General features: G+C 30.7%; 1 protein-coding gene across 3 annotated transcripts in view; it reads left to right on the top strand.

Annotated features, from left to right (window-relative positions):
- The window catches only part of LOC118189567 (serine/threonine-protein kinase 10-like), a 132,047-nt gene that overhangs the window by 101,767 nt on the left and 11,107 nt on the right, over positions 1-19,173 (top strand). For all 3 annotated transcript variants that reach the window (XM_085811483.1, XM_085811482.1, XM_085811484.1), the window contains 5 exons: positions 1,273-1,402; positions 3,610-3,734; positions 5,234-5,431; positions 10,757-10,882; positions 16,762-16,875. In XM_085811483.1, the coding sequence (XP_085667609.1) occupies positions 1,273-1,402; positions 3,610-3,734; positions 5,234-5,431; positions 10,757-10,882; positions 16,762-16,875 (693 nt within the window). The remainder of the gene's footprint in view (positions 1-1,272; positions 1,403-3,609; positions 3,735-5,233; positions 5,432-10,756; positions 10,883-16,761; positions 16,876-19,173) is intronic.

Here is a 19,173-nt window from a genome sequence, read left to right on the forward strand (position 1 = left end):
ATAGCTTCCCTTATATGCTGAGCTCACACTGTCAATGATCTTTATATCCGTGCGAGACTTCCCCATTACATCTAGCTACATATATGCTCTAGTGATGCCATTCCTGACAGTAGTCGATCTCGTGATTTGTCTTTCAGTCAGCTCTACCTCTTCATTCTGCTGATGAGTTAATTTTTTAACTTGGTCCTTAATTTTTGCACACCAATGTATATTAAATAGTGCAAGTTTTATGTATAAAACTAATATACTCTACAAAGCATTCAGAATGAACTTAATTTCAAAGTGAACATGTTAATACTCTTATTTTATGTTATACAGTCAAAAGTCTTTAATCCGGATGTCCATAATCCGGAATGATCTATAATCCAGACCTCAAAGCTACAAGCTTTCTGCGCATGCGTAAAAGCACAATGCATTTACGCATGCACGTTTAATGTATAACAAACGGTATAAGCTAAGCTAAAATGATCTAATTATCTATTTCAATTAATGTTGCAGATTGCGTTGTTCCTTAATCTTCTAATTGGATCCGGCTTATTATTTTTTTGCAGACTGTTAGAGCAATTTGATAAAAGTAAGCTTGAACTTTCGATTATGGCAAAAAGAATTTCCGATTCTGGAGCTGCCAAATGATCTACAAAGCGAAAGCATGTTTCGATGTCCATCAAATAAAAAGTGGAATTGCTGCAAAAAATGCATAAAGGCATATCCTTTGTTTCTCTAACCATTCTGTGGGGGGGGGGGACTGGAAGTTGGTCTGTCAGCACTATCCTTATCTTCAGGGCAGATGTTTTTATTTTATTTGGCTTATAATTCCTTACTAAATGTAGTATTTCATCTCGATGTACTCCGTCTTTGATATGATTTAAATCAAAATTCTCGTCATTATAAATATCACGAATACACATCAAATAGTTTTCTGGTTGCAATTTTCTAATTTTGACTATGCGTAATGTATGCTTTACGTATGCGCGCGTTGAAAGAAATGTTTAATAAAGTAAACAAATAAATATTAAGTTTTTTTTGTAAATTTTGATACCCTTTAGAGTATAATTGCTCTTTATTTCATAAATTAGGGTTTCATATTTTTAATTTTATAATTTTTGCATGCCATCTTACCAGATTTAAACTGATGATCTATAATCCGGAAAAACCAATAATCCGGAATCACCAAAGTCTCGACGAGTCCGGATTAAAGACTTTTGACTGTATTTCATCTGGTTGGAAAGTAATTCTTCAGAAACTGTATAATGAAATTCTGTTGCACTTTAGGAGAGAATTTTCGTGGAACGTCTGAATGAAAACCATGATTTGGCTATGAAAAGATTAGCAGATGGCCACAGAGAAAAAATAGCACTCCTAGAACGACAATTTTTACAACAAAAGCAGCAGCTTCTTCGAGGTATTTTACAAAACATTAATTATTAATTTTTCAGATTTTTGTAAATGAAAGCAAATGTAATTACTTAATTTTCAGCCTCAAAATATCTGTATTTTATTTAGTTATTTTTCTTTGACGTTTATATTATTATTTAATATGTTTTTATTTTAGTAATGAAAATTTGACCTCATACCAAGGCTTTGGGAGTCAGAAAAAAATATCTATTGTCTCAAACTTTTGATTATTTTTTCAGAGTATTAGTCAGTTCCTTTTAGTTAAAACTCATAACCTGTAAAGTTTTAGTCTAGTTAATAGTTATGCCATGATGGCTTATTTATTTTTCAATAGTTAAATCACATTTCACTCATTATGTGTAAAACAAAATTTTGAATGAAATTGAAAAAATAAGATTATAAAATTCATCATTTAAAGTGTAAAGTCAGACAACTATTTTTCTGCTATACTTTCTTTTATTGAAACTTATTAATTTGATTTGATTATTAGCATATTAACCAAAATCAAGAGTTAGTATTCAATAAAAATGGGCCAAGTCCAATTCTAGAATAATGTTTTTAGTCAGTCCATAAGTTTTTACGCATTAAGAGTATGCATGGAATTCACTATGATGCATTTACTAAAACAATACAATTTTGAACCTGTTGAAACTTGTCATCGTTTGACATTGTTACTCACTTCATCACCAACTTTCGTAAATATCGAACACATTTTAGTACTCATAGAAGATGAATATAGATAATCAGTACAAATGTGCTGTGCTACATTTTTTATTTTCGTGTGGTGAATCTGCCACGTCTGCAGTGATAAAAATTAATAGTGTACATGGTGAACACACTATTAGTGTAAGGACTGCCCAGAAATGGTTAAAAATATTTTAAGTTGGAAAAAGCAGCATTGATGATGAACCCTGTTCAGGACATCCCGTTAATTTTGATGATGACATTCTTCGAAATCTTGTGGAGTCAGAGCCGCAATTAACAGTGAATCAGATCACAGAAAGGATGAATTCATCTCATGGAACAGTTTTTCGTCATTTAAAGAAGATTGGGAAAGTATCCAAGCTTGGAAAGTGGGTACCGTATGAGCTATACGAATCCAATTGCCAGCATCGAATAAACATCTGCACTTCCTTTTTATCACGCTTCGAAAGAGAGCTATTTTTAGATGGTTTGGTAACAGGTGACGAAAAATGGATTATTTATCATAACGTCACAAGAAAAAGAATGTGGACATATAAGCAGCCGATTCCAACAGCAAAGGTGTCTTTATATCCCCAAAAGATTCTTTTAAGTGTTTGGTGGTATATGTATGGTGTAATTTATTTTGAACTGTTAGAACCAAATCAAACTTTAATTCAAAAGTTTATAGTGAACAACTTTGCCGTCTAAACTCAGAATTGATAAAAAAAAATATGCATGATTAGTGAATATCAAGAAAGTGTTGTTTTATCATGATAATACTAGACCGCATACGGCTCGAACAACGCTGCAAAAAATTAATGTATTTAATTGGGAGCTTTGGCCACTTCCTGCTTACTCCCCAGATATTGCCCCAAGTGATTTTCACTTATTTTGTGCCTTGAAAAATTTTTTACTGGGAAAAAAATTAAATTCGAAATGCGGTGTACACAATGAACTTTAAAGTTTTTTTGCATCAAAACCAGAGTCTTTCTACAGCAATGGCATAAAAAAACTGCCTGTAAGATGGTGAGACATTATAGATAATGGAGGAAAATATATAATTGATTAAAATGTTAAATTGTGTTTTTTTTTTTTTTTTTTTTTTATATTATTTAAAAATATACCAAAAAATACGCACAAATTTATGGACTGACCCGGTACTTTACTTTATAATGAATATTGTTTCAGATTTCTGTAACATTCCATAATTGTTGATTAAAAAAATCTCATTTATGATAAAATGTGATTTGCTTTTAATTTAAACAGTGCATGATTTTTAATATAATACATATTTTTATATGCTTTACAATCACTTAAATTTAAAAAATACTAGAGAGAAAAATTAAATATATACTTTCACTTTATTTCAAAGAACATTAATATATTACTTATACTATGAATTACTTACTGCAAGCTAATGATAATGTTATGAAATAATATAAACAAGTATTAATGTTTTTCATGAATTTTTCTTTTTTTAAAACACTACTGAGGAGAGCTTTCCAAAGTATACTATGTTTCATATTCTAGCTCGTGAAGCTGCAATTTGGGAACTTGAAGAAAGGCATTTACATGAGAAGCATCAGTTAGCTAAGCGACAGTTAAAAGACTTATTTTTCCTTCAAAGACATCAGATGTTGGTGAGGCATGAAAAGGTTAGTTTAAATGTTAAATAAAATGTTTTGATGCATTTCATGTTAAATATATCTTATTCATTTTTTATGAAGTATTTGACTGTGTAATGCTGTTATTGCAAAATCATAAATTTAAGTTAGTTTTAAAAGTCGCTAAATAGTAAGATATAAATTTCATCATGTTCATGTTTATAGATCAACTTTTAAATATTCCTGCTTTTTTCTTATTTATCTCATGTCCAGATGGGCAAGCCAAATGAAAAATAGCAGCTGCAAAATGAATGCATCTTTGGTTGCTTGTAAATGTGTGAGCATCACTATTGATAGATGACTTTACCAAACACCTTCCAATTTAGATTTAGAGCAGCTAAAAAAAAAAAAAAAGTGTGACTCTCAAACCTTCCCTTTTTATGAAATAAGTAGACCATTTTTAATTGTTTTTACTGATGGATGATCACAACTGGCATTTAGCCATAAAATTTTTGTGTAGCAACTGTATCTACTAATACCACATGGAGTAGAAAACATATGTGAAACAAATAAACTGTGATTGAGATTTGAAATATATGGCTTTGGTTCGGAAATCAGTTTTTAGTCCAAAGGTGCTTTGTCCCTGAAGGACTATTGTTTTCGTTTTGCGATTTTGCGTCGATTCACTATAAATGGCGAATCACTTTCCAAGTTGTTGCCACCAATTGTTAGAGTCCTGCATTATATTTGAAGAAATTAAATAATGAAAAATCTGCATAAATGTATGTATATTTCTTGCATTGTGATAAAACAATGGTACATAGAGCCATCAAATTTTTAATGACGTAATCCTCCCAAGAATATGGGCATATGGAAGACCAAATTTGAAATTTGTTTTATTATTGATTTCCTATTTTATAAAACTTAAGGAATTTTTGATTAACAAACCAAATTCAAAGATTTCAAAGTGAGCAATGGCAATGTTGTACAGAAAAAACATTCGTATCTCCAGCGCGCAATTCTCTGTATCGAAAATTCTAAAGATATGCTCATTTTAAAACTATTTTGCGATATTGCTGTTGAACTGAATTTTATGGTTTAAGTGCAAAGAATATGATATTTAATAAATAAATGTAACACACAAAATGTTAAAAAAATGGCCCTTTGGACGTTATTTAAAATCTGAAACATTTCAGATCTCTTTTCCTTTCTTTTTTTCCAAAGTATATGAAAAATAAGTAAGTAATGGGTATGGACTTGAGATTGTTTAGGATTAGTTTATCAAGCTCAATTCATATTCCGGTGGGTATTGAAAAATTAGATCAATGTTAGATTTATACTAATTTCACAAATGTGCTGTGTATTTCAAAAGATAGTCTAGCACAGTCATCTTCATCGTATGCAGTAGTTTGAGAATGTTTAAATATGCTATACTTTGTTTAAATGTTAGCTTGCATTTTTTTATTGTGATATATTTTTTCGTAACTATATTCTAGGTTTAAGAAGCTTAATATATTCTTTATTATCATTTAATTTTTGCTGAACTACAGGAGTTAGAACAGATACGTCGCATGAATGATGCTAAAGAAGAAGAAATGTTGAAGCAACAGGCTGTAGAAAAACGTCAGTGGCCAAAAAGAATGCGTTCTGAGATGAAAACTAGGGAGTTGATGTTTCGGGAAAGTCTACGTATTAGTTATGCAAATTTGTCTGAATCCCATGAAGACGAGAGAGAGAAACTTAGAAAGGTTTGTTTACATCTCATTGTTATCTATTTCAGTCCTTTTTTTTACTGTGAATTAAAAAAAATGTGAGATTTTTATTCATGTTCCTTTATCATGAGATATGTGATCTGCACTAAAATTATAAACATATAATGTATATAATAATTAAAAAATTTTAGCCAAATTTTGTAATAATTAGTAATTAAATATTTTCATAGAGTTTCACTATTCACCCTAATTTCATATTCAGTCTTTTGGCATGATTCTTTTTTACTTTATACACTACTCTCAGTACCCTAAATACTCTAAAATGCTTTCTTAGATCCCTTTTCACTCTAATAGGATACGCAAATTTTTTTCTTCATGCTATCAAACTCAGTTACACTGACTTTTCTAATGTCTTGTAAGAACATTGCAGGATTCGAGGTTCGAAGTCTTTGCGATTATCTGAAAGAAAGTCAGTGGTTTTGAATTGATCAAGCTTTCTCAGTCGTGTAGAATGTCATTAATTTCTTCATGATTTAATAAAATTTTACCTAAAGACATTTTGCTAAAGTTTTTCTCAAAACTGTCTTTATAAGCCCAATCAGCCTTTTCCAAAAACCTTGCCACCAAGGGGTGTTACGAGATATGAAAATCCACATAATTGGATTTAGTTCCCATATGTTCTTCAGTTCTTTCTAAATCCCTTTTCTCTAAGGCTCCGTGTCATAACTGGTTAAAGCCAATCTTTATTGTTAGGTAACAAAACCTTGCTACGTCACAAAAACTGGTTTAAGGATTTTGGTATAATGTTCGAAGTTTTCAACTCTATGCTGTGTTGGTATAAGAGACGATCAACCAGAGCAAACGTGCGAAATGTGTTGAGTGGGAGAACAGTGCAGGAAAGCCGTAGACACATCCAATATATGTGCAAATTTAACTTTTCTAACTGGCTGTGGCTTAGACCTTGTCTGGCAGGTGTGAACAGAAATCCTGTATGTTATGCCATATGACTAAACCTCTGTGACATTTATTCCACCATCTGAACAGAGCCTTTGAAGTCTTCCTTTGTGTGCTATAAATCTCTCCAAGCTAACAAGAACATTTCGAGTTAAGATTGAGGTTAACAATTCGAGATGCACTTCATGGTAGATTGCACAAGTCAAGGTCAAAATCTAAGCCTTTTTTTTTCCCTTGAGAATGAGGCAGCCTGCAAGATCCACTCAAAGATTAAAAAAATTATGGCATCTCTTCTACGATCTTGTGGTAAATCATTCTGATACAATTATAGGTTTCGCCTTAAACCTATTGCAGATGATACAAGGCCTGATTACTTTTTTAACAATTTTTCTAGTTTTTAGATTTGAATAATTCTCTCTAGGAGGGCTCATAAGCATCTGAATTCCAGCATGTCCTAAATTTTCTTGTGTATAAATAATGAGAGCTTTCATAACTTTATGTTTGAATGAAAGTATAATGGACGAAACTCAATTCTTTATTATCATCTCCTAAATTCATTCTTATCATTTTCTTTATAGCAGTTTGCAAAAAGATGTTTTGAATGTCCAATATGACCTCTATTTTTCCTAATCTGAAGGGATTCAAAATTGCAGGTATCATTTCAGTGAGATTGGAGCCCTTTTTTACACAATCATTAAGAGAACGTAAAGTTCTTTGTTGAGCAGACCCATCAAAAACTGAGCAAATTTTATTTGTAGAATTTTCTTCAAACACCAGGTGATGGGGCAAGTAGTAAAATTTCCCAGTTTTACTAGATTAATTTGAGTTGACCTTTTTAATAATGGCTTCATTTTTCCATTCATCGAACAGCTGTTCATAATCAGTGAGTTTTCCTACAGTTCTAAAGATCTTAAGTGCTCTTCAATATTTTTTCAGCCGAATACTATCTCCAAATTTTGCTTGGTATTATATCCATGGAATGTGAATGAGCATCTGCCTTCTTCATTTCTAGATCTCGAGTTTTCAAAATACTTCAAAGCAAGATCTTGTAATTCTACTTTTGTTTACTTTTTACTGAGATCTTTTCTGCGAAACGAATCCAGTTTCCATAAATCTGATATTTTTTCAAGATTCGTAAGTAAAGAGTTCACCAATATTGAACTTTTTGGTTCAAAGCCAGATTTGTATTTATGTTTTCCTAAAATGCATTTTTACTGCCTTGAGTCTGTCAGAATGTTGTTTTTTATTACTACACAACAGTTTTCCCACAATGTCAGAGCCAAATAAAATATGAATTTCATTATCATCTTTTTTGAAAGAACAAAGCTTTGTATTCAAGAATCGATTACAAATGTATTCATTCCCTTGAGTTCTTGTAAAATGTTATAATCATTAATTCTAGGTATGCCCAAGCAAATATTCTCCTGATGATTGACTTCCATAACCAATTTAAAGTTTTCATCATGACTGTATAACTTTATCATGTGTCTATCATGAACTGAGCTAATATTATTTTTTCCTTTCCAATATTCTTCAAACCCATGGTTTTTTGTATCCTGTTTTGAAATTTATCTTCTCTGGCTTCCAATGTCTAAAATCACCATCACTAGTTGACTTGAACTTTCATTTAAAAAAATAAAAAAAAACCTCTCCTTCTCTTTGATTAGTTAGATTGGTAGACTCTGATTTGATATTATTTATTCTTTCCCCCCTTTTTTGTTGCTAAAAGGGGGGAAGAAAAAAAAGATGTAATCCAGAACAGCGGTCGTCCGTGAAGACTTCTTGATGGTCCGCAGAAAAATTGCAACATAATTTATATTTTTATGAAGATTTAGTTTAAAAAATGATGAGTAACAACACCTATTATGGAATATAGATTATACTTTTTTAAAAATTTTAGCTGCTACATTTAACAAAATTCTGTTTGAATTTAGCTACTTTTGCAAGTGTATCTAGCGACATTAGAAAATGAGAGTTGGCATCCACGAATATGCTGCTGTTATAGGTAATAGACAAGGAGGTTAGAATAGGATAATAGCACGAATTGAAATCCTCTTTCCTTTTGAATTTTAAACATAGGCTATTGTAGTTGTTAATGGCACAGATTTTTTCCATACTTGATGGATTTTTCTGAGAACCATCTTCTTTCTTTTTTATAATTGCATCACTCAAAGTTTCAGTTTTTGTTTTATCTAACTGTTTATCGATGGCGCCATTGAGTAAGCGATGATGATTGTGTTTACAATAATTAAAAAAATTTGTGGCATAATATCAGTTTATTGATACTGCTGTGTGTTTGCCAGTTTGTTCTTGCTTTTCGTGAAGTTCCTTCTCAATGATATGGAAATGTGAAACAAGAAGGTAAGATTTTTGTACTTTTCATGTAATTTTCAATGTGAACAAACTGTGTAGTTTGCTGGTTATTATAGTATAAATGTATTTACCTTTTTTTAATTAATATTAGTGGTCCACCAAATGTAAAATTATGTATGTAGTGGTCTGTGAAGTTCTAAGGGTTGACAACCGCTGATCCAGAACATAATTCACATTTAGATCTCTTAATGAGGCAATTTCGTGATATATGCTTTGCTTTTTGTAAACATTTAAAGCAAGCTCTTTTATGTCATAAAATATTTATTCTGTCTTCCAAGAAAAGATTAATCATAACATTGCAGCTTTTTGATGTACGAATTATAGAATAACAAAATAAAATAGCTGCTATCTTTTTGTCTGTATTAAATTGATATGATTGGTTACTAGTTCGTGGTTGGAAGATCCTTTAAATTTGGTTTTCTTTTCAAATTTGTTTCTCGCACAAAATTATATCTAAAATCATGTTTTCAATTGCATAATTTGAAAGACAGTTTATTTTTAGGATATGTCTTGTCACATGCTGTCAAAGCATGAGTAAGAAATGAAAGCAAACGCTGAATGTCCGAGATAGATTTGTCTTGTTATAATCTAGCACTAAATAAGTTGAAACAAAATACTTCAAAATATCTTATTGGGAGAGGTGTCTGATGATTTTAAATTTCTTAATTGCACGTTATAATTGTCAAAAAATTTCCTAAAAATTTTACCACCTCTAGTTTTTTTATGGCTGCATAGTTAGATCTTATTCATGTGTGCTTAAATCAATATCTCGGGATTGTTAAATCTGTCCTTTAATATTTATATATCTTTATCATAGTCTTCTGCCAAAATGTGAAAACTCTCGATGCTCAAAGCAGATTCACCCAGACCAGCCGTTAAATAATTTAATTTATCTACTTTGTTTAGGGATTCATTATTGTGCACAGCTGTTTTGAAACTGTTCCAAAAGGTAAGCCGTTTTGAGCTACATCTGCAAAGAATCAGGCAATACGGTATTTTCGGACTTTTAATACAAAATGACTGTGAGAGTTCAAAATTACTTCTAATTAAGGAGCTGTTGGAAGCCCATAGGTTGTCATGACTTGAGTATTTGGAAATTCTTCAATTTTATTTTATGCATGAAACTGCCAAAGCAATACTCTTTCTCTATATTCTTGTGTTGTTTTAAATTCGATATCAAATTTCTCAGGCTTCTTAAGTGTTAAGTTGTTGGTCAACTGAAGTTAAAGAGTCAAATTTAATTGAAAGAATTTATATAAGCTCCTCTCTCTTTCTAGCATTTTAATTTGTGTTTCATAATTCAGCTCCTAAATCATTAACTATCTTTATAACAGCTGTGATTTAAATTTCCTCTTTAACAACTCATATGGTTGTGCTCCAGCCGTATTTTAACTTGTATACAAATTTCCGAGGATACAGTCAATATCAAATTGAGTTCAGAATATAAAAATTTTCAGTAAACACCAGTTTTTTTGAAAGCGTACACCACACAGCTCATTTTAAGAACAAATATTTGACAACTTTTTTTTCCTTAAAAGTTCTAATCTCGGCTAAGCTTACCTTGACAAAATTTCTTGAAATTTATATTACTAGAAAACACTTCTCTTTCAAATAATCTTACACGTTGGACATGAAAAACAATTACAGAGCATTACATATATATGCGGAAAAAAAACGATCGAAAAAAGTTGCAGGCATCTTACATAATCTCTCTCTCTTTTTTTTTTAATTTGATTTCTTGTTCTCAATTTTAAATGATATATAATTTAAATATAACGTACAAAAAAACATAACTTTTCACGCCACATGCCATCTGATAAAAACGGATTTGTCTATTTTTTTTAATGGAGGCTGATTTCAACAAAAGCTGTTGTTATTATTACTTTAAAAACAGTTATTTTGTAGCATTATTTTCTGTGAGATTTCATGCATATTTTTTATATAGCTGATAGTATCTTAATTTTTTTTTCTTTTCATACTTTTTTTTTCTTTCAAATCCATCACTTTTTTTTTTTTTTTTTTTTTATTGTGAAGTTCCAAGAAGGTGAAAAGCGTCGTTACAAAGCTGAGCAACAGCGTCAAGAATTGAAACATAAAAAACAGCTAGAAGAATTAAGAGCTCATGCTGAGGCTACTGTGAAGGAACTGGAGCAAATGCAAGTGAGTAGCAAATAAAAATATTTTAATTATTTTAAACAAAATTTAGGTATAAATAGAATACAGTTAAACTGTTGTTCAAGATTCCACCCCAAATATTTGACATGTGATATAATTTGATATATAAAATAATAACAGCAGCATGCATGCATATATGTGCATTTTAGCTGCTATAAAATATAAAAAATCTTAGACAAATGCATATGATTTTAGAATTTAGAATATTACATTATAAAACTATAATTGATGATGATGTGACTTAGTTCACTTGTCTGGCAGTAACATCAGAACAAGCCCACGGAATTCATTGTGATAAGAAGTGTAAGATTGTGCAAGTCTTTGGTAAGAGCCTTGAGTACAGTACAGGTTGATAGTATGACTTTGCTCAGTCCCCCCCCCCCCCCCCCCGCAAATTCAAAGGACAGTACCTTGGGGAGACGGGACCAAAAGTTTCTCTACCATCAACTTCTGGAGAGGACTTGTGGCTTGCCACATCAAAAGAGTGCCCCATTCCACACATACACTATACATGTACAAACATCCATGACTTCTCCATGATTTGAACTCGGGCTCTTCCGTAAGACAGGCAGCATTGCTAACCACTATCCCGGTTGAACGGCAAACTATATTTATAAATTAAATATCCATAATTGTGCAATTGTACATAAACACACATATATGTAATGGAAAATATCTTCTCCACTAAATCCTTTCATGGTACTATTTTCTAAAATATTACTTCTAAAAGGAGAAGCATCAACATTATATATTTGTGTGTCAAGATAGATAGTGGGAATTTATTAAAAGAGAAATTTCTAACTTAATTTCCAACTTCTTAATTTTTAACTCAGTGCTTTATCTCAGTCACTTGTAGTAAATTTAAAGACACAGATAAGTATTTCAGATAGAAACTAAAATTATACTGCATTGAAATTAAGTGATCAAATTCTAATTGAGTCTCTCACTCAAGCAACATCATATGTTGTTATCTGTCCAAAACATAACTTCCCTTCACAATTGGATTTTACTAGCATAAAAATTATTCCCAACTAAAGAATTATAAAGCATCAGTAATGTGCCCAGGTTTTCTGTTCCTAGGCAAAATCCTCATTCATGTTTTAGTTTTCCAACATACCCTACTCCAAGATCATTTTATCTTATGTCTTATTTGCCTCAAAATCAGGAGAAAATGTTCAGCCACCATCATTGAAATATCTAAATTCCTGGTATATTGTCTTTGATTATAATCAAACTTTTGCCTTAAAAACAACAATATTTTAAAGTTAAATATTAACTCAGGGAGCAATAAATTTCTGCTACTATGGATATGGGTAGTCAGGTTAAATATAATTTCTGGAAATATTTTAAGTTGTGTTGATAATTTTGAAACTACTGAACATGAAACCTCAAGTTATTGTCTCTATCTGGAGTTATTTTTATCACTAAATTAATTAAATTGTCAAAATATGAAAGTCGAAATATGATATCAAGTCGAAATATGATATCTTACATTCTTAATTCTCATTTGAATTATTTATTATTCTCTTCATCTTGTGTCCCTTGTTTAAATCGCAGTTGAAATTTACTGATTAAGACATGTATCAATTTAAGAAAAATGTAAGTTAAGATGTATGTCTAAATAATCCTTTTAATAATAATTTCTTATATTTATGTGAAAATATTCAAAATGAAAAAGATTATGCTAATCATATTTCAAATAATGAGTGTGAAAATTACTGTGTAAATAACCAGTTTAAAGAATTATTAAGTAATTATTCTGATATATTTGCAAAAAGTAAATGATGTAGGCTGCATTAATATTGAACCTTCAAGAGCAATATTGACTTCACAAATTCCTGTCACTTTTCAACCATATAGAACATCCGCTAAAGATAATGCTGAAATTAAAAAACAAATAGGCGAGTTATTACATGCAGGTATTATAAAATTCATTTAGTCTTTATGCTGCCCTGTAACATTAACTTATAAAAGAGATAAAAGTACAAAAACTAGATTATGCATTGATTGTAGAAAACATAGCCAAATTACTAAAGCAGATTCTGAACCCATACCTAGAATAGATGCAGTACTTGATCAATTTAACAAATGCAAAAGTGTTTTCAGCCTTAGATTTAGCATCTGGTTATGGGCATATCAAGTTAAATGAGAAAAGTACTGAAAAAATTACTTTTCAACTAATTTTGGTCTTCATAAATTTAATAGACAGGGTTGCCACACTACCTGGAAAACCGGAAAAAGTCAGGGAATTCGGAAATTGACCAAAAAATTCAGAGAAAAGTCAGGGAATTTAAGTGTTTTAGTCAAAATCTGGAAAAGTCAGGGAATTTCATACAACGATCCCGCCAAAAAAGTCGAGTTTTGCACCAACGTCGGAAGAGATCACTTTTTTGGCGAATTGTGTATCACGTGAGCGTCATTCGGGCAGCTGGCATAGAGCCAATTTTCGCAGCTCCAATTTGATTGTCTTTTTAGAAAGGCAAGCAAGTTTCCCGCAACTTTTAGTTTCCAGTAACCTCGAGAATTGCATGTGCAGTGCAAGAACTAAAGAAAGTACCTGTTCTCGTATAAAATAAAATGGGTTTAATCCTAGTATACGGTACCATTAAGGTTAGAATAAAAAAATATGTATTGTAAAGAAGGAAAACCTCTCTGCAACAGACGTGGCTCCGTTCCATCATAGCAGGAAACAACTGTGCATGCGCGAAATATCTGTCGCCAAAGGTCGAAACGGTGTCGAAGTTCGAAGGTCACGTTATCAAGAGTTCATAAAATGAATATCGTTTAAAATTTCTTTAAACTCTAAAGGAAAAGAAAATATTTTTTGGCGCAAGTAAACTAATTCATGGATTAGTTATTTTGAGAGGGGGGGGGGGGAATCTACGAAAATCCGTTTTTAAAATTATTGCGAAAAATCCAAGAAAAAACGTTCTTTGATAAAACATTTCTTCTTGGATTTTTCGCAATAATTTAAAAACGGATTTTCGTAGTTTTCTTTTTTGTCTAAGAACGTTTCTTAACACGTGTTTCCCAATTTCCTGTACACATCGCGGAGAGGGAAATTCTGGTCGCCAGGTTCCGTCGCCAAATCCCTTGGCAAAATTTCCCTCCGCTTTTTACATAGACGTTCTTTGGTTAGAATAATCTCCATGTATGGTACAGCGGGATTTGGCGACATGATGATGAGCAGTAAACGGGTCATTTTGTTCTTGGCGACAATTTTCAAAATCATGCGAAGGCCGTATCGTATACTAGGATTTTACCGCAAAATCTTTTTTTTTTTTTTTTTTTTTTTTCTTTTCTTTTTAATAAATACCTTGTCATTTTGCAGTAAAATAAAAAAATAGTAATCAATCATCTAGGATACCCATGTAATATAACTATATTCGGTAAAATATTAATAAGTATTATAATAAGTCTTGTGTCTTAATTATAATAAGTATTAATGTGTATTATAAATTCATTTCAAACTATGCAAGAATTAGAGCCTTTGTATCAAATTTATTTAAAAAAGATATTCCATATAAATGGATGCTTGAATACCAAAACAGTCTTTTAAAATTTAAAAGCTGCTTTAATTTTCAGACTTATTTTAACTTTACTTAAATATAAAATATCTCAGTCGTGTTTGTAGATGTATCTAAAGAAGCGGTTGGCGAAATTTTAAAACAAGAGACCCGAGACGTAGTTTACCCTGTATAAGATAGGATCTACAGGATGTACAGTCTTATCTACATGATGTGCAATTATTGTAGGCATAATTTTACATCCTGCAACTTACAATTCTTGAAAATTAAGAACTTAGAAGAAATTTTATGCAGTTACTGAATTAGAATGTTTAGCTATTATAGATGCTAATAAGAAATTTTATTATTATTTGTATAACCATTTTATTATGCATACTGATGCTGCTGCCCTAGTTTGGCTTAAAAATATATAACACCCTATAGGTAATTAAGATATCCTATAATTAGTCTATTTTTGTGATTGTTAAAATTATCCATGTATTATTTTGAAATATAAAAAAGGTTCTGCTAATGTTAAAGCTGACATATTAACTAGAAATCTTATTCGTCAACATGTGTACAAACTAATTTATTACCATTAGAAGAAATTAAAGATCATCAAAATTTATATAATGTTTGCATAATCCTATGTATAAGAAAATTAATGATGTGTCAACTGTAAAGAAATAAGAACTGTATCACATTGTAATTACCGTGTGTCTTTGTACTAAAGTACTGGAAAAAGCTGATGTTAAATTTGGATATGTTGGTGTCTCTTCAGTATTACTGGGGGGGGGGGAATAGTAGTGCAAAACATTTGAAATTATTGTAAACATTTTGAAGTATATGAGTTTAATAAGAAAATTAAACAAAAGAAATTAAGTTTGATGCAAGCCTTACCTTCGGTATGTGAACCTTTTGAATTGTTATCTTTTGATACTGTAGGTGGTTTAAATTATTATAATTCTACTAAAAAGTACATTCACATTCTTACAGATCATGCTAAGACTTTTGCTTCTGAAAGTGTGACTAGTGATACTTATATAAATTGTTTAAGACATTTTTTTTTTTAAATTCAGGCCCCCAAAGAAAATTTTACATCCACCAAATTGAGAAAGCTATCAAAATTGCTGACAAAAGGATGATTATCATAACCTAAATAAAAAGATATGACTCCCATTTTAAAGCAAGTAATTTTAAACCTGGAGATTTAGTAATGTATGAGGAATTCCAATATCTTAACACTAGAAAACTTTCTATCTTCCTTTTTCAGGCTATTATATATTTTCAAAACAATATTCTTATAAAGTTATTTTTGAAGTAGATAAACCAAATTCCCTAAATCAGAAACTGACCATTCTATCCTACCTGTCTTTTAATGGAGCAAGTGAATTGAAATTAAATGTTAGAAATAATAGAATATTCTGTTGCTATTCAAAATTAATGAATTATTTTCTCCAAATAATTTATTAAAATTTTATCAAACTTCTAAAAATATTTGTAACTCGATTTTAACTTTTTAACGTGATGAAGATTTTAACACCTAATTGTTTCATTTTAATCTCAATTTTGACTTTCTCCCAATCTGGCTTCCTTTCCTTCTTCCCAGAGTTTTGTTGTGTGAGACACAGCCCAGAGATGAGAAGAGGGAAAACTCTACCCAGTATTTTACAATCTGGATAATAGGCCAGATTTTACAAAGACAACACTTTATTCTGCTGTAATCTTCCTCGAGATTTTACACTGTGTGTATTACTTCTCAAATCATGTTCTTAGGGAGGATACAAGCAATTGAACATGCCTACTGCCCCCATAGGAGTATTCTTAATACACAAATTAAAAATTTTTGTTATTATTAGGAGAGTCGTCTATTTTTAGGATAATCATGCTTTCTGCTGCAATTTTCAGTAAATTGTGGCAATGTGGATATGTCTGCCCAATAAATGCATATGAAAGGAAGGAATATGTGGTGTGTAATGATGCACGACAGTTTGTTTAGTCATGGCAAAAATAGACATCAGTGTTTGGTCAGTGAAATAATAAAACGTATGGCAGAGTGGCCAGATGGCTACCTTGAATATTGATGCCAGACCTTAAGGAAATTATATTGTTTGGACTTAAAAAAAGACAAATTAAAATTAACTGTTAGAAATAATAGAAAATTCTGTTGCTATCTTAAAAACTCATGTAGCTAACCACTGCTGTTTTGCTCTTAACTGAACTAATGGATACAAGAAGATGCTTGTATTATTTAGTTTTATGGTGTTACTTATTAATAGCTTGGATTCATTTACCATGTAATTTATTTTTAAGCTACTTGTGCATAATTTTTATTCATATATTTTTAATTAATTTTAGAATGAAAAAAGAAAGATGTTAATGGAACATGAAACCTTAAAATTGAAGCAGTTAGAAGAAGAACATTTAAATGAACTTAAAGAATGGAAAGCAAATCTTAAGCCTCGTAAACAGGTAATAACTAACACAGCTTTTAGTATCTGTATATGCATTTACAGTTTGTTTTGCATTTTCGATAGACTAAATATGAAAATGCATGCATTTTTTATTGCATTTTTGCATTATCAGTAAAATTTATGCATTATATTTACTGATATTATTAGATTAAAATTTAAAAAAATATTTTATATATATACAGGTAAAATATATAAAAACATGTAAAATGAATCCATAGGGGAAAATTGTTGGGGGGGAGGAAATTAAATAATTTGTACATCTGGTATTGGTTTATGTATTTTTATGAGTATTGGTGTTTACCCTGTAATATTTCAAAGTTATTTCGATTACCAGTATTTTCATTTAAATAAGTATTTTCATTTAACTGTCATAAACCATCTAAATTATAAGGGTAGCAGCTATAAATATTATTTTAATAAAATTTAAATACTGTATCCTTTCATTTATTTTTCACACTTTTTTCACAGAAAAGCAGATGAAAATGGGTGTGGTTTATACATGCGAATGATTAGAAACTACTGGTTAAGCATGTGACAACCCAGCAGCACATGCAACATAACAGCTTGTACTGAGCAACTGAGTAATTGATTATAAAATACATTATTATTGGATGACCGTTATTTAGGATTGTTTAAGTTTACTTATGATCAAATGAGTACAGGAAGCCATGACATTACCTCAAAAACAGCAAAAAGAAAAATAAAACATTTGAGTGTGCAACATGCATGTGAATGGATTCTGGAGGCTGTCGATGTGTCAAGTCCGAAACAATCATTAAGGGATTTTTTAAGTGTGGTAATATCCAGTGCTTTAGATGGCTCTGAGAATGACGTGCCTTGGAATAGCAGTACCAGCAATAGTTGTTCAGGTAACTACTCTAGTGGTACTAACAGTGACTATGAATAAGAGGTGTTAAACATATTATTGACATGTTCCCTTTGGCCGATTCTGTGGAAAGCACTGTTTTCATTTTAACTGCTTTCATAACTCCAAGGTAATTTTTAAAAATATTGTAGATAGTAGACACGACTCATCCTCAAGAAATTGTTTTTTCAAAGCTAATTAAGGGTGTGGCTTTTACATGAAAGAATACGATACTCTTTCAGCATATTTAAAATTTTCACAATCTTAAGGAATAATTTTATTTTGGAAGATATTTAAAAGTTTAATGAATACTTGTGAAACATTGTATGAATTTATTATTAGTTATGGTAATGAATTGTTTGCCTTGTGATTCACAGAATAATATGAGATAAGGCAAATTTTAAATGATATGAAATCGAATATAGTGTAATATTTCATGAAAATACCACTATGATGAAAAAAGTATTGGGAATAATTCTATAAAATACAAATTTTCGATTTATTAGTCAATATTTATGATATTTTCTTTAAAGTAATTCCTTTTGACAGCAATGCATTTACACCAATATTTTTCAGTTCTTGAAAAATGTTTAAACGTTGTTGAAACCACATCGGGACTCGCAGGGAGTATTCCTTCATTGCAGAACAGTTATATGATTTTGTACTTTTAACTGTGGAAATTAGAAGGGGTTAAAAAAAATCACATGGTGTCATATCAAGTGAATACAGAGCTTTTGGAGGTGTAACAAATTCCGTGAGTTTTGTCCCCACAGTTCATATCATTTTCTATGAATATTTGAGTTGTCTAATGCAAAAAACCTTAGACAAATCAAATATTCTTTTTTAAAAGTTTGGCCACTTGGTAGAAATTCCTGACTTGCAACATCACAGCAGTTAAAAAGAATATTTAATGTAACCTTCATTTTTGACAAACTTTGTTGTGGTCTTTTTAGTTCTGTGTTAGATTTTAAATACTTTTGTCTTAAATGGTTAGCTATTTCTATGCCTAAAGGATTAATGTATGTTTTATATGCATTGATATAATATGCATAAACATAATGCATTTTAAGGACTGGCCCTTAGAAAGCACATTTTGAGCCATTTAAAGCAGATTGTTATTTTTCTAACAACTTGAGAAGCAAATATATGCAAGTACAAATGGTCGTTTAGAATTGTTCTGCAGAATCCCATTTGATGTAGAAATTTTTTTAATAACATCCTTAACTGTATGATGAGATGTGAGGAGGAAGTCTGTAGCTTGATTGACATATTACTGACGTGAAATGGAAGGTCATCCAAAGTGCAACTCAACATGGATGCATTTCTGCCTTCCGTAAAAAATTGTCCTTCTCTAAAAAATTTTGTCTTTGATAAAATTCAATATTTCAATAATTTTTGCAGCAGAAATTCTATTTCAAAAACAAAATTTAA

This window comes from Stegodyphus dumicola, chromosome 2 (genome assembly GCF_044657685.1).
Source record: "Stegodyphus dumicola isolate Sdum_Otavi_A_Nest chromosome 2, ASM4465768v1".
In the NCBI taxonomy this organism is placed as follows: domain Eukaryota; kingdom Metazoa; phylum Arthropoda; class Arachnida; order Araneae; family Eresidae; genus Stegodyphus; species Stegodyphus dumicola.